General features: G+C 40.4%; 2 protein-coding genes across 2 annotated transcripts; one reads left to right on the top strand and one right to left on the bottom strand.

Moving 5' to 3' along the window:
* Window positions 1-558: 558 nt before the first annotated feature.
* On the bottom strand, window positions 559-3,127 carry MELLADRAFT_108002 (uncharacterized protein; the record flags this gene model as incomplete). The annotated part of the gene is made up of 4 exons (XM_007411684.1): window positions 559-692; window positions 763-787; window positions 1,868-2,241; window positions 2,857-3,127. 4 exons carry the CDS (start codon window positions 3,125-3,127, stop codon window positions 559-561), a joined length of 804 nt encoding a protein of 267 aa, XP_007411746.1.
* Window positions 3,128-4,565: 1,438 nt separating this feature from the next.
* Window positions 4,566-7,425, top strand: MELLADRAFT_72252 (uncharacterized protein; the record flags this gene model as incomplete). The annotated part of the gene is made up of 11 exons (XM_007411644.1): window positions 4,566-4,871; window positions 4,989-5,166; window positions 5,256-5,359; window positions 5,434-5,489; window positions 5,579-5,590; window positions 5,690-5,746; window positions 5,858-6,203; window positions 6,312-6,441; window positions 6,525-6,621; window positions 6,694-6,772; window positions 6,853-7,425. The coding sequence occupies 11 exons, from the start codon at window positions 4,812-4,814 to the stop codon at window positions 7,147-7,149; spliced, it is 1,416 nt and encodes a 471-aa protein (XP_007411706.1).
* Between the last annotated feature and the right edge of the window lie 7,679 nt (window positions 7,426-15,104).

A 15,104-nucleotide genomic window follows, 5' to 3' on the forward strand; every position in this document is an offset into this window, starting at 1 on the left:
GGTATATCTTTTTCTAGACCGACTTCCTTCATTAACTCTGACAATTCTTCTATCACCATTTTACATGACACCGGGGCCGGCCACATATTCTGAACTGGAACAGCGAATATTTTCCTCTGCCAGAATGGGATAGGATTCTTCTTCGACTTAATCGCCTCGTCTTCACTACTGCTCGACTGCGATGTCTCGGCCTCCTTCTCCATCAACTCTCGTATCCTGTTCTCAACCTCACGAAGGACACTGCCTCTCAGAGAATTCGGAGGCATCTCCTCACTAACTCGACTGAAGCAAAAAAGGGTTGATTACGACGAAGAATGTCAACTTAGAATCAGATTTCAACCACATTCATGTACTCTCTCTCCAATAATTCACAAGCTATAGCGTACCACAACAAGAGCAAAACCCATCCCAACAATTCAAAAGGAATAAGTAAGAAACAACAATTTCCATATAGTATTTGGCAGTCCAACCAAGTCAATAACATCCATCATTTCCGAAATCGATCACAACTCAATCAGTCTCTACTGTTTCTCACTTCTTCAGAACAACATAAGGTACTCACACAGTCTGCACATCTTGTGCCTGCGTCTTCGGTGCTCCTGTGTTCACATTTTGTTTGTTGTTCTTGTTATAGAACCAAGGTTTAGTAGTTGATGTCTGATTCACTGGAGTAGACGAGTTGTTCGAGTCTCCTTTAGCGCCAACAAATTCATAGTTAGTTGTTATCTCATCCTTATCAAATTCAACAGTCTCTGCACTTACCACCTGAAGGTTCTTCTGCATTTCGCTGGGTTTGATTGAATTGGAAGTTATTATGGTAATTGGGTCTCTTATGGTAAGATCTCTTGTTGCCATTTCCTCGTTTGCCTCGATTACTGGCTGAGTTTGAGTTCACCTCTACCACTCTCTCTGTGATGGCTGCTAACCCACTCCGAACCGTTTGTCTTCCTGTCGAGAAGTCATAGCCGAATTTCTGGCCACCCGGAGCGTACGGGTTATCAACGTATTGGAGATCTCCTGCTCTGTCTGCCGCGAACTTTGCTTTCTGGACAACTTTATCCTGAACTCCATTCGGGATCTTGATCACATCTTTCAACACCGTTTTGCCTTTAACTTTTGACTTAATCAACTTCCGTCTTCTAAAAATGACTGTCCTCACTTTCAAATGATACTTCAATCCTATCATCCAGCAATTATAAGCTTTCTTCAAATCGGAAACTATCTTCTTGTGTTTTACCACATAATCTGCGTACGTATCCAAACCATAGATTTCTCTAGCATACCGCTCTTCCAAATCGCACATCTCTATGAAATCACCGTACGTAAGTTGTTTTTCCAGAAGTTTCAATGAAGTCTTTGACACATCCAGCTTATTCTTCGTCTTCTGATCTTTCTGATCGTGATCGTCATCATGATAGCTCTCTAGCAAAGCGGTATTAAACAGCGTTAAGGGTACATAAGCTCTCAACTTTCTAAATCCCTTGTCCCACTTGTCTGGCAAGTCTGGTAAATCTGCAGAATCGAAATCCGTAATGTCATAACCGAGTTCCGCTTTCTCAACATCTGAATCGTCATCTGAGGAATCTTCTTCCGACGGAGAATCATCGTCGGATGATGAAGAGTAGGACTTCTCCGAAGAATCTGAGTCATCTGCCTTTTTCTTCTTCAGGCTAGTTTTCTTCTTTTTCTTTTTCTTCTTCGGTTTAGAAGTGTCTGAACTATCTGACGAGGACGGGTCATCTCGTTTCTTTTTCTTAGATCGAGAGATATCTAGTACGTCCGACTCATCTTGCAACGTGTCCAACTGTCCTGCTTTCTTCTTCCCTTTTCTCTTCTTCTTATGACTAACTAACGGGATTTGACTAACTGACGGGATTTGTTCTACTTGAACCACTTCGTTCATCAAGGTCTCCTCTGCTTTCTTATTTGGTATCGAACCAGAGATAGATGCTAGCAATTGACTCGAATCCATCAACGTTGAGTTTACGGTCGACTTTTGGGACTGTCCTTGCAATTGATGAGTTGCAAGAGGTTGTGACGCTCCAGATTTGCTTGGAATCTTCGACTCTGATGGTTCATAGCCGTCATACTCCATCGACACCAGCAAGCCATATCTAGTATTAAACTCATCTATCAAACGCCTCGCCTCATTTCCATTCGAGGCATCTAAGGCACTAGTCAAGGCATTGATAAGCGCTCTACTGCCTTGATCCGGGTCTTTGTTTCCGGGTTCGCGTAAAGCTAAAAACCACATCCAAACAAAAGATTTGTAAGTAATCTATCAATCTCTCTTCTCAATGGAATGAACAGATGATGAATGATGAACAGCAGCTAAGGATCTCTTCGCTTGTTATTACGCCATCCTAGCGCTTACTGCAGCTAGTATCGAGTACCTTCAACTTCTCGTTTGAATTGGGAACATTCTCATGCTCTCAATCTACTAAAAAAAGGTTGGAAAGGCCTCTTCATGATAAGGACGCTCAGCTCCAGATCACTACCCTTGTGTGCGCATATAGCAGCAACACCCAGACATGGATTTACCAGTCTCAACAAGGCGCTTCAAGCTGCTCTTGTTTCATCTCCTCTACCTCACTAAGAGGGCGCTCTAGGCAGCTTAGGAATGAGAGAGAGAAAAAATTCTTGGAAAAAGGAATCTTTAGAAACATAACCTACCATCTATCGGTACGCCATCATATACCTTCTTCTTTTTTGACTCTTCTTGCTGACGTTTCTCTTCTTCTCTTCTCATCTCTATCTTCTCCAACTCTTTCTTCTTAAGTTCGAATGGCTTCACATCTCGAGAATCTGATTCTTCCTCCGACGACAATCCTGATGACCCTTCTTCTTCCTCGTCACCTCCGATCAATTGAAGTCTTTCTTTTCCAACCACCTTCTCCGACAATCCTTGTCTAGCTCCTGAGTTACTGCCACTCGCCAAATTTGGATCCACGTAGTTCAGGTCACGTTCCTTGCCCTCTTCTCCTGATTTCGGGATCCTCGCTTCTGCTCTTCTCTTCCGTTCTTCAGCCTGTGCTACTTTCTTCTCTTCAGCTCCTTTAGTTGATGTTACCATCTCTTCAAGACGATTCTTAGTCGATAATAACTTTTCTTTTTGATCTTTGTTCATCTAAATGATAATAATAACGTGGTATAAGAGTGACAACTAAAGTCTTCTAACTTAAGTTTTATCTGCTTGAGGAAATAAGCTCTTTATATCACTAGATCAAAATTACTCCTCTTCTGGATTTCAATTAAATTCTACTCTATCTCTATTAAGATCTACTCTTATGATAGTATATGCTAAATTTATTTTCGAGCGTTGAATTCTAAGAGAAAATAGAAAGAGAGAAATAACCAAGCTGGGGAGAGAAATGAGTTGGCGACTGTGGAGGAGAGAGAGGAAAACTTTTTCCTCTTCTGCTCGTCAGCCACAAGCCACTCTCCTCTCGCCTTCCGGGCTCGGTACTCTGCCCGGGATTTCTCCCAGTACTTGGTTACTTCTCTACCCTCGGTATTGGACTACAGTTTACCGTCGCGGGCTTGGGGGTAAACTATCAATTTTTGCAGAGGGCAAGACATCCTGACACGGTGGTCTGCAAGGCGTCCACCGGATATCCCCCTCAGACACCGTCACGGAGCGTTACAAGATGTGCTCGGACTGAGGACACCGCCATGGCGTCCAAAGGATGAAGTGAGGATGTCCCACCTCAGGGTCATCTCAATGATGTCCCGACTTGGGATGCCAGCCCTATGTCTCGATGTAGGACGGTCGGGACATCCTCCTGCAAAAAGATGCCTTTGTGGTGTAGAAACTTTGCATCTACCGCTTGGAAAATGTAAATACTAAACTTAACTAAGCCCTTTTTCCGAGCCGGCCACGTCCGCTCTCAAAGAGGGGCTTAGGGCTGGCTTATACCTCGCCTTGGGTCTAAGAGTCAGACCGGCAAGGTTTTCAAGCGCTTTTGCTTGAAATCCCTTTTTGAGAGCTCTACACGCCGTGCAACCTAGAAATAAATTCAAAGCTCTTCTGCTGCTCCAGGCTTCTCCCCATACGGACGTGGTCGCGTCGGAAGAGGGGCCTAGTTAATCTTGAACGTGTACACCATTAAGCAAAAGAGAACAGAGGTGCTTCATGCACTTCACTGGGTACATACATACGTAATTCAAAGTAGGGAGTATTACTATCAAGTAGGCTTTTTCTGCTGCTTGTGTTGAGCTTTCCCACTGCATTAACGAGCAACTGGCTCAGGCCCTCCTGCCCAGCAAACGAGCAGAGGCCTGCCACGAGCCTTATTGTATATGAGGGAAAGAAACTCCCTTGCGGGTACAGGTGAATAGGGTGATCATCATTACCTTATACGCTACCCCCTCGTGGTCTAGCAGCTTTGACCCTTTTGCGCCGGGCACTGGGATGCAGGGGATAAATTCATCCAGTTCTAGAAGGATGTGAAGGATATAGTTTTTCGATATACGGGCTTCCGGTTTCATAGTTGTCAAAGTTAATGAATGTAGATACATATTCGCTTGTTCTGCTAGCTCTGAGAACTGAGTCAAACCTCATCTCACTCGTGTGTCTCTGAGCGTGCCCGGTTGGGCAATCTCGGATAGGCGGTTTGAGAAATCTTAATCAAGCTGCTGGTTCTTTCATCAGAAACATTTAAACGTCACACTTTGAAGATTACTGGGAGAGAAGACGAACTCCTACATTCCATATTCCTTAATCTTTCAAAATCTCTTGAAAATAAAATCTCTATCCTTCAAAGCGATTACGTCCTCCACTTACTTTGTACCCACAAACTCAGCAAGAAGATATGTCGTCGGTTTCCGGTACTCCGAGGACCAATCCTTTCAAGTACGAACTCCAGTTAGTTGTGAGTCATTCGTTCTAGACCAGCGCCCTCTCTTGATGCACAGTTGGTCATGAGCTCGCAGTTGATCGACTTGCATCTCATCCTCCGGGAAACTCCTACTGGTTGTTTTTACAACAGGAGGGGATGGTCAACCCCCAATTCCCTTCGTGGGCTTTGGCCATCTTGATGTTGTTCGCCATCATGAGAGGTATTCTCATCCTTATATGTATAGCAATCATGGTGATACCGCTAGGAAAGGGTCACGCAAGCCGCAAAAAACACTGGTTCTTATTTCGTGGAGTATACCCAGAACCAGGTGAGTAGCATTCATAAATTCATGATCATCAGTGGTGATAATCTGACTAGAAGTGATGTTTGACATGCATTCTGATTGATCTCGAACAGGGAGAGGCATTCCCTATGTCGTTCCTAATCGTTCAATGATTATTGTCGTATGTGAGCTTTTCTCTAGCATTTTGTACTTGTTGGCGGCGTGTGAAAACTACAAGGTAAGTGTCCAAGGATTCGAATAACCCTCGCATCAAAAATGCTGATCCCCTTCATTATGACTTTCAATCGAAAGACTTATAAACACTTAGGGCTAGAGGAAGGAAGTAGTGGTTGGTTTCTTGTGCTCTGGTGAGTTCTATTGATCAAAATAGTAGAGGCATGAAGGCATGAATCCTCCCCAGCTTGTGACTGACTTCTCTCCTAATCCTCCCTTCCAGGTATGGTTTGACGTGGGTTTCCTGTTTTCGTACAGTGTTAAGATCATGGATCCCCGCTGACATTTTTAGCCCACTTTCACCTTGAAATCATATGTTATTAAACTAATCTAGGTGGCTTCCGTCATATTTGGGAATTATGATGTCTGCTTTCAGTCTCTGTTATGCTTGGTTGAGTTGGAGTTCACTATTTCATCAAGAAAAAAACTCTCACGTTCCATTGTGCTCAATGAGTTTCTTTTTGATTTGGTTTGAAACTGATATGTCATTTGTCAATTTCAGCCTTTGCGATGTTAATGGGAACAAGAAAAGCAAAATCCCTCAATTGCTTACCCCGGCTGTCTACAACTCTGCGTGGACTCTCTGGACCATCATTACTATTTCTTTTATGGCATTTTGGACATTTCGTATGACGCAGGCAACATCTGAGTTGGAGGCCAGTTGTCTTCACCTCATGAGACTGGTACAGCGAGGAGCCGATTCATGGGATGCTGATCCTTCTCAGCCAATGCCTATGAGAGCCATGTCTGCAGCCCAACTTTCTCTAGCTCGCGCTATCCAAAAGGCTGCTTCAGTTATTGATGGATGGGCTACCACTTGGGTCGTTTTGGCAGTCTCATTAGCAATTGTGAGAGCATTTCGTTCCTAGAAGAAATGATTTGATTTTTAGGCATTTCCGATTGGTTCCGGGCTTTGAGTACGAAAAGCTGAGACTTCTGCTGATCCACCTTCAAAGTTTTACCTCTTCACAGTTCAGCTGTTAATTCGCATGCTTAAGCAGGTTCTGCGTAAGCGACTTATAGACTCTATGGCTGTAGATGCACAATGGTCTTCACCAATATGGCAAGAACTGGAGCAGGAGTTCAGTAAGTTATTCCACTTACAATGGCAGATGTGACATTCGCCGACGGAAGTTGATCCGACCTATGCATTCCATGAATTATCGCAGGGTTCCTTTTCAAGTCTTCTATCCTTGTTACCCTAAGCATTCTCTCTCAAATCTCTGAATTGGCATTTCAGACGCACAGTGCAAGAAACCTCACCGAGTGAGTGGATTGAGTTCAACCATTTCTCTTTAGTGTTGAAGTGATGTGAATGCCTCCATTTTTGTTTCATAGTGTAAACTGGAGGATTGGTTCCGCCCTGATCACACAGCTTCCGGGAATCTTCATGACACCAGCGATTCTGGTACAATCGGTAAGAGAGTATTATTCATCCATTGAAAATTCGGGGCAACTCATAAATCTGACCAATACTGTGGAATGCTTCAATCAAAGTGGAGAATATTCACAGAGCGTTCGGAAGAATCCAATTTTCAAGAAGTTCCCATGGTATTTGATGATAAAAAGATTCCAGAAATGACTTCTCAGCTTTTGGGATGGGATACAACGGTTTGCTGGGGTAGGGAGATGGATTTGGATGTCGTCAACTTTCCTGGTCTTTGCGAGGTCCAATCAACATTTTCAAAGGAAAGAGAAGACGTAGATCAGAAAGAGAAGCGAGTAACCCTTGAAAGTCCTTCTGGTGATATAAGTGTTATGCGCTCAATTACAGTCACTCATGAAGAAATTTAATTATATCCACCTCATTACTCAGTCATCATAAGTCGTCATTGACCATGTCATCACTGACACTTTTTTTAGGTACTCCAAAGCTTCTTGTTTCGATTTCATTATTGTTTGTTTTTTGCACTCATTCTATCAACACCAAATCAACTTTTATCAGTATGCTTATGTGTAAAGGCCTTCTGTAAATCTCTCAATAACATTTACCCTAATCTGTTGGTGGATAGTTGTTTCAATTCGGTGACTAGTGATGATATGAAATCAGCCCATATTTTACCTTGTTTTAACTTTTGAGGCCATAAGAGCATTGCCACCGGCGATAGGTAAGAGTCGGAGCCCAATTAGTGGGGTTCAAGTCAAAAAAATTGAGCTAAGATTATAGGCAACTCGAGCCACCTTTTAAGTCTGCTTGGTGCTTAAAAAACACAATGACAGCGTGTACAAGTGCTTATATATAAGTAAAGTTGGTCTAAAGTAAAAAAAGAACAAGCTCTGAAACCTTCTGAAACAAAGGTACAAGAGGCTCACAAAGTGCATTATTTCTGCTGTTATGGATTCAACAAAAGAGAAAAAGAAACAGCCTCAATTGGGGCAGGCCTCTCAGCTTGTCAGTCTTTACCTGTGGGAGAAAAAGTCTGTGGCTGCCACCCATGGCATGCATATCACATTCCCACGTGCCCAATCAGGTCACACCCTGAGACAACATCCCAGAGTGGTCCTGTCTTGAAGACAAGTCTGATTTAAATTTTATAGAGGACATCACAATGTGTCATGGGTCTCTGATCAATCCATTATTTTTCAATTCACCCTCACCAAAACCCTCACATCACTCTCTTTGATCAAGTTAGCTACAGTCAAACCCGCGCACATGCATACCCGCGCACATGCATAACCAGCAAAAATGCATGAATTTTGGCTTCCACCCAGCTGGTGCGGGCAAATTTTGGTCTTAAATGCATAATTATGTCAAAAACCATAATGCATACTTTTTTTTAGATCCCTGAAGTCATAACGCATAGTTATAAACCACACTGGGAAGATTTTTTTCTCCACAAACTCAAACCAAACCTTCTTTGTTTACAATCTTTGCAATGTCAGCCAGCAATTCAACCTCTCTGGGGGTTGAACCACTCAAATTCAACACAGAAGATCCTATTCATGCCACTTGAATTGGAAATATAGTATTTCTTGCACCATCTGACCTCAAGCCCTCTCAATTCCCATCACATTTACAGTTTGAAGAACATGATTTACACCTACTCGAGAAAGGGCTTGAAAAGCTTAAAGAAGAAACTCAAACACGTGTTGATCAACTTAAATCCAATCAAGAGAATGGCCAAACTCTTGCTCATGAAGACCAAGACTGGCTTGATGACGGAGGAAATTTGATTACCAAGCAGCTTATAGTAGATATACTCTTATCTCTTGATGAAATCAAACCCTTAAAACTTAGTCTTTACGAGTTCAAAGCAGTACAATCCATAATCTTCTGTTATCAATCAAGTCTTTCTAAAATTGCCAAAATCAAGATGGATAAAAAAGAAGAAAGTAAACGAAAATCACCTAACAATTCTCTAGATGCCGGAAGTCGAAAGAAGGCTCGCTCTTCTCTATCCAAACCAATCGAGTCAAAAAGGACCAATCGGAAATCTGGAGCCACCAAACAGACTTTGACTTACAATCAACGTGTCGAGGTACTCAATTACTACCACAAAAAAAGTGGTGAAAGTCAATCTGCAACTGTCCGACACTTTGCCAAAGTGTGTCCAGAATTAGGAATCACACAGCCAAACATCAGTCGTTGGCTGAAAGAAGAGGCTTCGATTCGAGACACTGCTGATAGTGTTAGTAGTCAAACCAAACGCAAGTCCGAGCTCAAGTTCCCTCAAGTTGAAAAGCTTCTTGTTGATTACCTCCGTGAATGCGAAAAGAGAGGTCAACTTTTTACCAGCAAACAAATTAAAGAAAAATGGTTCCAATTTGCTCGACTTGAGAAGATCCCAAGCAAGGACTGGCTGACCTTGAGTGGTGGATGGTGTGACGCATTCAAAGCACGTCACAACCTTTGCGAGATCAAAAAACACGGCGAGGCTGCATCAGCCAGTCCAGAGGCAGTCGCGGCCGAAAGGAATCGAATGCTCAAGATCACTTCTGAGTACAAACAGGGTGATATCTATAACATGGATGAGACAGGTCTGTTTTACGCGTAAGTCTTCTGTTGCTTCTCCTCTTCCTCGCTTTTATCTGATTGCTTTATCATATGTTTTAGGATGCCCCCTGACCGTGGCTTAGCGAGTCAGAGTGCTCCAGGTGTGAAAGGAAACAAGGCCCGTATAACTGTTGTTTGTACTACAAACACCAATGGGTCGGACAGCCGTTTTCTGACCTTCATCGGCCGATGGAAATCCCCACGTTGCTTCAATAAGAAGACAGCATCCGAGCTTGGAATCGATTACTACAGCAACTCAACATCTTGGATGACCTCAACAATCTTTGAGCAGTGGATCACGAAATGGGATAGAGACCTACAAGCTGAAGGCCGAAGGATCTTACTCTTACTCGACAATTTTGCTGGTCATACAGTGCCACCAAATCTCATCACAAACATCAAGCTTGAGTTTTTTCGACCAAACCTCACAGCTCACGTTCAACCACTTGATGCTGGCATTATTCATGCCTTCAAATGTCATTATCGCAAAAGATTCCTCACTCGCTCACTTCGACGTCTTGACAGCAAAGATAGTGCAAGTAAAGTCTACGAAATCGATGTTCTCGCTGCGTGTCGCTTGGCAAAGCTCGCTTGGCATTCTGTCACCAAAACAACGATTCAAAACTGCTGGGGCCACTCGGGAATCATCAAATTGAAGGATGATGTTGTGTAAGTCCCTCTTTATACCCTCTTTAGCTCGCTGATCATGTTTCTGATATTCCTGGATACTCTTTTGCTTGTCCTCTTTATCATAATTGTAGCCTTCCAGTGTTTGATTCAGCCAACCCACCCGTTCCAGAAGGTTTAAACCTTGAGGAGGATTTGCAATCCCTTCAAGATTTGGGTTTACTCTCATCCAGGAGTCGGATGTCTTTATCTGAGCTTTTAAATCCTGAAGACGAAACATTATCATCTTTAAACGCTCCAACTGCTGAGGAGATTCATGAACAAGCTCATGTCTCTCAAGAAGAATCGGAAGATATTTTGATTGAAGCCGAACCAATTCCTACCACTGCTGAAGCCTTAAAATACCTAAATGGTCTCGTAGCTCACATCGAAGGGACCGCGACCCCTCTTGGTCTCAAAGTAGATCATCTTTTACAACAGTACAGTCATCAACTCAAGTCCGACCTGTTCTTTTCCTTTAACAAACAGTCATTGATTTCGGATTTTTTTCAAAAAGATCCCTGATCAAGTTACCTAAACGATCGGGTCATGTATGTACATACATTAAAATGGTCTTTAAATACAAAATATACAATTTCTTTCTCTTTACACAGAAAAAGCACACCTTGCCTTTTGTACCCACATGAGATTCAAACATGTTAATGCATGATTCTATACAATTTCGATGAAAACCCTTCATAATGCATATTTTCTATGCATTTAGCCTAAATGCATACAAGTATGCATTATGATGGTTTATGTCTATTTGCATAACCCGCGATAATGCATAGCTTAATTTGTCTCCCCAAATTATGCATTAGCGCGGGTTTGACTGTATCAAGTTTTGAACTTCAATTTGAACTTCAAGAATGTTGAAGTTACAAAACTTCTGTAGTCAGTTAGATCAGTTTTCTATTGCTTTCATACTGCAGATGAAGCTGATCTCTCTAGGCACTGTGGAATCTCATTAGTAATGTCTCCACCAAAGAAGCTGCCACTTCCCCTTGATGCCTTATCCGTAATCAGCACTGGCACTGGGAGCTAGAATGGTAACCAAATCTGTTAATTTACTTAGTCACCTCCTTGAAAAACCTCCACCCAATGACAGCGCTTGAAAAGGTGGTGGTTCACTGCCCGGAAAATCTCCTGATGTTGACTGAGTTCACATTGAAGCTCACAAACAACTTTTGGCTGATGTAGAACTTATAACCCAGCAAGTGTTATACAGAGTGTGAAGGTGACAATCTACCAATAAAAGACTAGTAGAAGATGTCTATGGACTGCCCTCCTAAAACAAGACAATCAGAAAGGGGAAACCTGTTGAATTGTGTCAGGGTGGCACTTACTAAAGGGTCTAGAACAGTAGTTTTGACTAGTAATCCTGACAAGGAATCCTATTGGGTACGTAGGATTTGAGAGTATCTGTTATCACTGTAATAGGATAACAGGTAAGCTAATGAGTTTTGATTTTTCACAACTAATAATAGAAGTGATTAGGGATCCACGGCCTATTGCTAGCTAGCAAAAGGTGAACTTGGTCAGGTTCTAGGCCGGGGTTTTTCTCTGAGATAAAGTTTTATCTCAAGTAGCCTGGGTTACTAGTACCGCAGGGATCTTGTCAACTACACGTTGCAAGAACAATGGTACTAGACCAGGTAGAGTTTTACTGTCTCAAAACAGGGACAATAAAGGGAAGAAAAAGGGTGTGTAGACTTACTCTAGTCAAGAGATAATCTAACGGACACTTCTCAGGGATTTTGCGATGATTCTTTCTTGGTAGCTGAACTAGATCCTTTTGTGGAAAGTTAATAGCTGGACTTGTGGTAAAAGATTCTCCAAAATCACTATCAGGTAAGAAGGTGCCTTCCTGTCTTCTTGGGAAGGACTCTTCTCTTTTATATCTGTTTGTCTTCTTGGCTGACCTGTGGTTTTTTAGGGTGATTAATGCTTCTACTTCCCAATTGGGATGCTTACCCGGTTGAATTGTGGTTTGGACAAATTGGGAACTATTGATGGCTCACTCGTGGTTCTGGATACCCTAAGCAACTCTCCCAGTATTGTTTTGTTGGGCGAAGTTGATGCTTCAAAGACTCGTTTTGAATCTCTAATCGTTAAAAGTCTTGACTCATCACTTTTGTGATTAAGGTAGAGTTGGTTTCTCCTTTCATTAGTTGTTTTTTTAAGGGACCAAGCCCGGTAGGTGTTATTTAGGGTTCTTGTATTCTAAGCAGTTACCTCTGATACTAGGTACACAGTGTCTTTTATTTGAGGGAGTCATTTTAGATAAAAATCATCACTTTATCATTTAATCATGGTTGTCTTTGAAACTAGACACAAGTTGTATTTTTCAGTAATGTAAGAATTTTATTTTATAAATATGTTTTTTTTATTTTATTTTCTATTGTAGCCTCTTTTGGCTCCAACTAGCTTGGGCTCGGGGGCTGACAAATTGAGTACTGATAAATATCAAAAGAGCAAAGTGACTTGATTTAATTCTCAAAGGACTGAAGGCACGGGTTTATAGATAAAAAAGCACAATTCACTGTGTCCTTGTGGCAGTTGCCCATTGACAAGCGCACACGGACTGCCTTTGAAGCACAAAGGCAACTTGTGTGCGCTTGTTGACAAGTGAACACCACACAGACATGGCGATTTTAATTAACTCTCAACACTTATAGTTTTATTCCAGACTGATAACTAAAGAAAAATAGTGCAATATCTTTTTGATATTATTCCCAATAGAGTTTATAAGTCAAAAACACTACAACACCAAAGCAAATTTCTCTTTATAGGTATAATAATGGGCGTATTCAATGACCACTAGGTACTATTAAAATAAGTTTATGACGATAAAAAAATGGTAATGTTCTAAATGCTAAAGAAAAAGGGGGAACAAAAATACCCAGATCCTCCATTTGATAATATATAACACCAATACAATGATTAACAACTTCCAAAACCAACAAAAACTGTCAAAAACCAACAAAATCCCTCCAATGTGATCATATGACGTCATTACTAATATTGTTTGCCATGATTAAAGCTGTGAGTTTGATCAATTGGTGTCTGTAAATGATGAACAGATCTTCTTATGATGAACACAGGTGATTTTTTCCTAATACTCATAGCTGAGAACCATTTTTGGAATTACGATTTTTTTTAAAGTTGTTCAACTTTGCAGTACTATAGCTCATGTTATAGCCCTCTTTATACTGATAATTTATTGCCCCAATATGACCTATTTCTGATGTGTGATGAATAAGTTATTGAGTTATTGAGATTGAGAAAATAAGCTTTTGTCATGTAAATAGGGCAGTTCAAAAGGGCTTTTACAGCTGTATTTTAAATTTTGAATTTGTCGCAGGACCTGTAAATTATAAGTCAAATTTTCCGTCTGTGAACCACCTCTAAACAGTTTTGCAAACACTGACCTAACCTTAAAATTCAAAAACCTCACAAAAAAATTTTCTTCCACATTTTGCTTTTTTTTGTTGTTCCTGAATGTTGAACATTTTTTGTTCACAAAAAGAGATGCTTTTTTTGGCTACAATTTTCCTCTTTCATGACCAAAGTTGCTTGAACATGAAGGGTCCAAACATTGATCATTCCTAGGTTTTCAGCGGAGGTGCTGGGTTTCATGCTTGGTCATCTTGTTTTTGGTTGTTGTGGTGATCAATTTATGGGATCAATCACAAAAGTTTATTAGAAAGGTTTAGCAGTGAAGCAGACTCAAAAATGAAGGATTCTGATCAATAGAAGCTCTTTTGGGCTCATGTATTGTTCATTGGGTCATGATTAGGTCATCATATTTCACAAAAATTATTAAGATCATTAAAAATTATTCACAAAATATCACAAAAAGAAAGAAAAAAAAACATAAGAAAAATTTGAAAATATAGGTATACAGGCTTGAAAATGGTTTTTAAGGTAGTGATATTAGGTTTATGGGTTTTGTGAGGTTATAAAATGAAAGAAAAGAATTATATTATACAGTAATAACTTTAATCATTATGGTTGACAAGGAGCAATTAAAGTTATTAAGAAGATGGTACTTTTTTGAAGTTGGTAAACAAGGGTTTTGCCGGTAGTTTACATTTGTAATGATGGTATTAGTAATATTTAAGGTTGCAAAGAAGATTTTCCGGGATTTGTAAGGCTAAATATGATGATGTAATATTACATGAGCAAGAAAGAAGGAGTTAGAGTTGTGTAAAGGGGTGAAAAGGTGTGAATTTTGTCAAAAATGGAGGTTTTCAGCTTATTACATATGTCAAATGATGTCAGAATAGGATGGTAGATGGCTCATTCAATGCAGAAGAGGTGATTACAAAATGTACAAACTTTCAAACAGAGTTGTGTGACAGGATCTATAAGGAAAATAAGAAACTGGTGTGAATTTCAAATTTTACACTTGCATGCATACATGTAACAACATTTACATACAAAAACCTAAGCTTTACAGCTCAATAACTCATCCATTACTCATAAGAAATACTTGATATGGCACCAATTATTGATCAGTATCATGAGCTCTACAAGATGAACTTTAGTAATCCAAAATTGGAGTTCATTTGGAAAAACCCATAACTTCAAAAATAGTTTTTTACCTGGTTTACAAGGAAAGTATCACCTGTATTCATCATAAGAAGTGCTGTACATTATTCAGCTAAATCATTGATCAATTTTGGCTGTGAAAGTTACATCATAAATTTGTAACAAAGTCATTACATTGCATCATCATATGGATTTAGGGGTTTTTGGTCGAAATTGATTGGTTTTTGAGGCTGTTGACCATTGTAAGAGTTGTAAAACATTAATATATATACCCTAGGATGATTTTGGGATTGTTGTTCCCCTTTTTTCTTTATCATTTACAAAATTATCATTATGTTTATCATTATAAACTTATTTTGATAGTACCTGGTCACTTAAATACACCCTCTATTATAGCTATAAAGAGAAATTTACTTCAAGTGTTATAGTCAAAGAGACTTATTGAGAATGATATCAAAAATATATTGCTTTATTTTCTTAGTTATCATATTGGAATAACACTATAGCAGTGTTGAGAGAAATAAAATTGTGCTTT

The sequence above is a fragment of the Melampsora larici-populina genome (assembly GCF_000204055.1).
Source record: "Melampsora larici-populina 98AG31 unplaced genomic scaffold MELLAscaffold_26, whole genome shotgun sequence".
Classification (NCBI taxonomy): domain Eukaryota; kingdom Fungi; phylum Basidiomycota; class Pucciniomycetes; order Pucciniales; family Melampsoraceae; genus Melampsora; species Melampsora laricis-populina.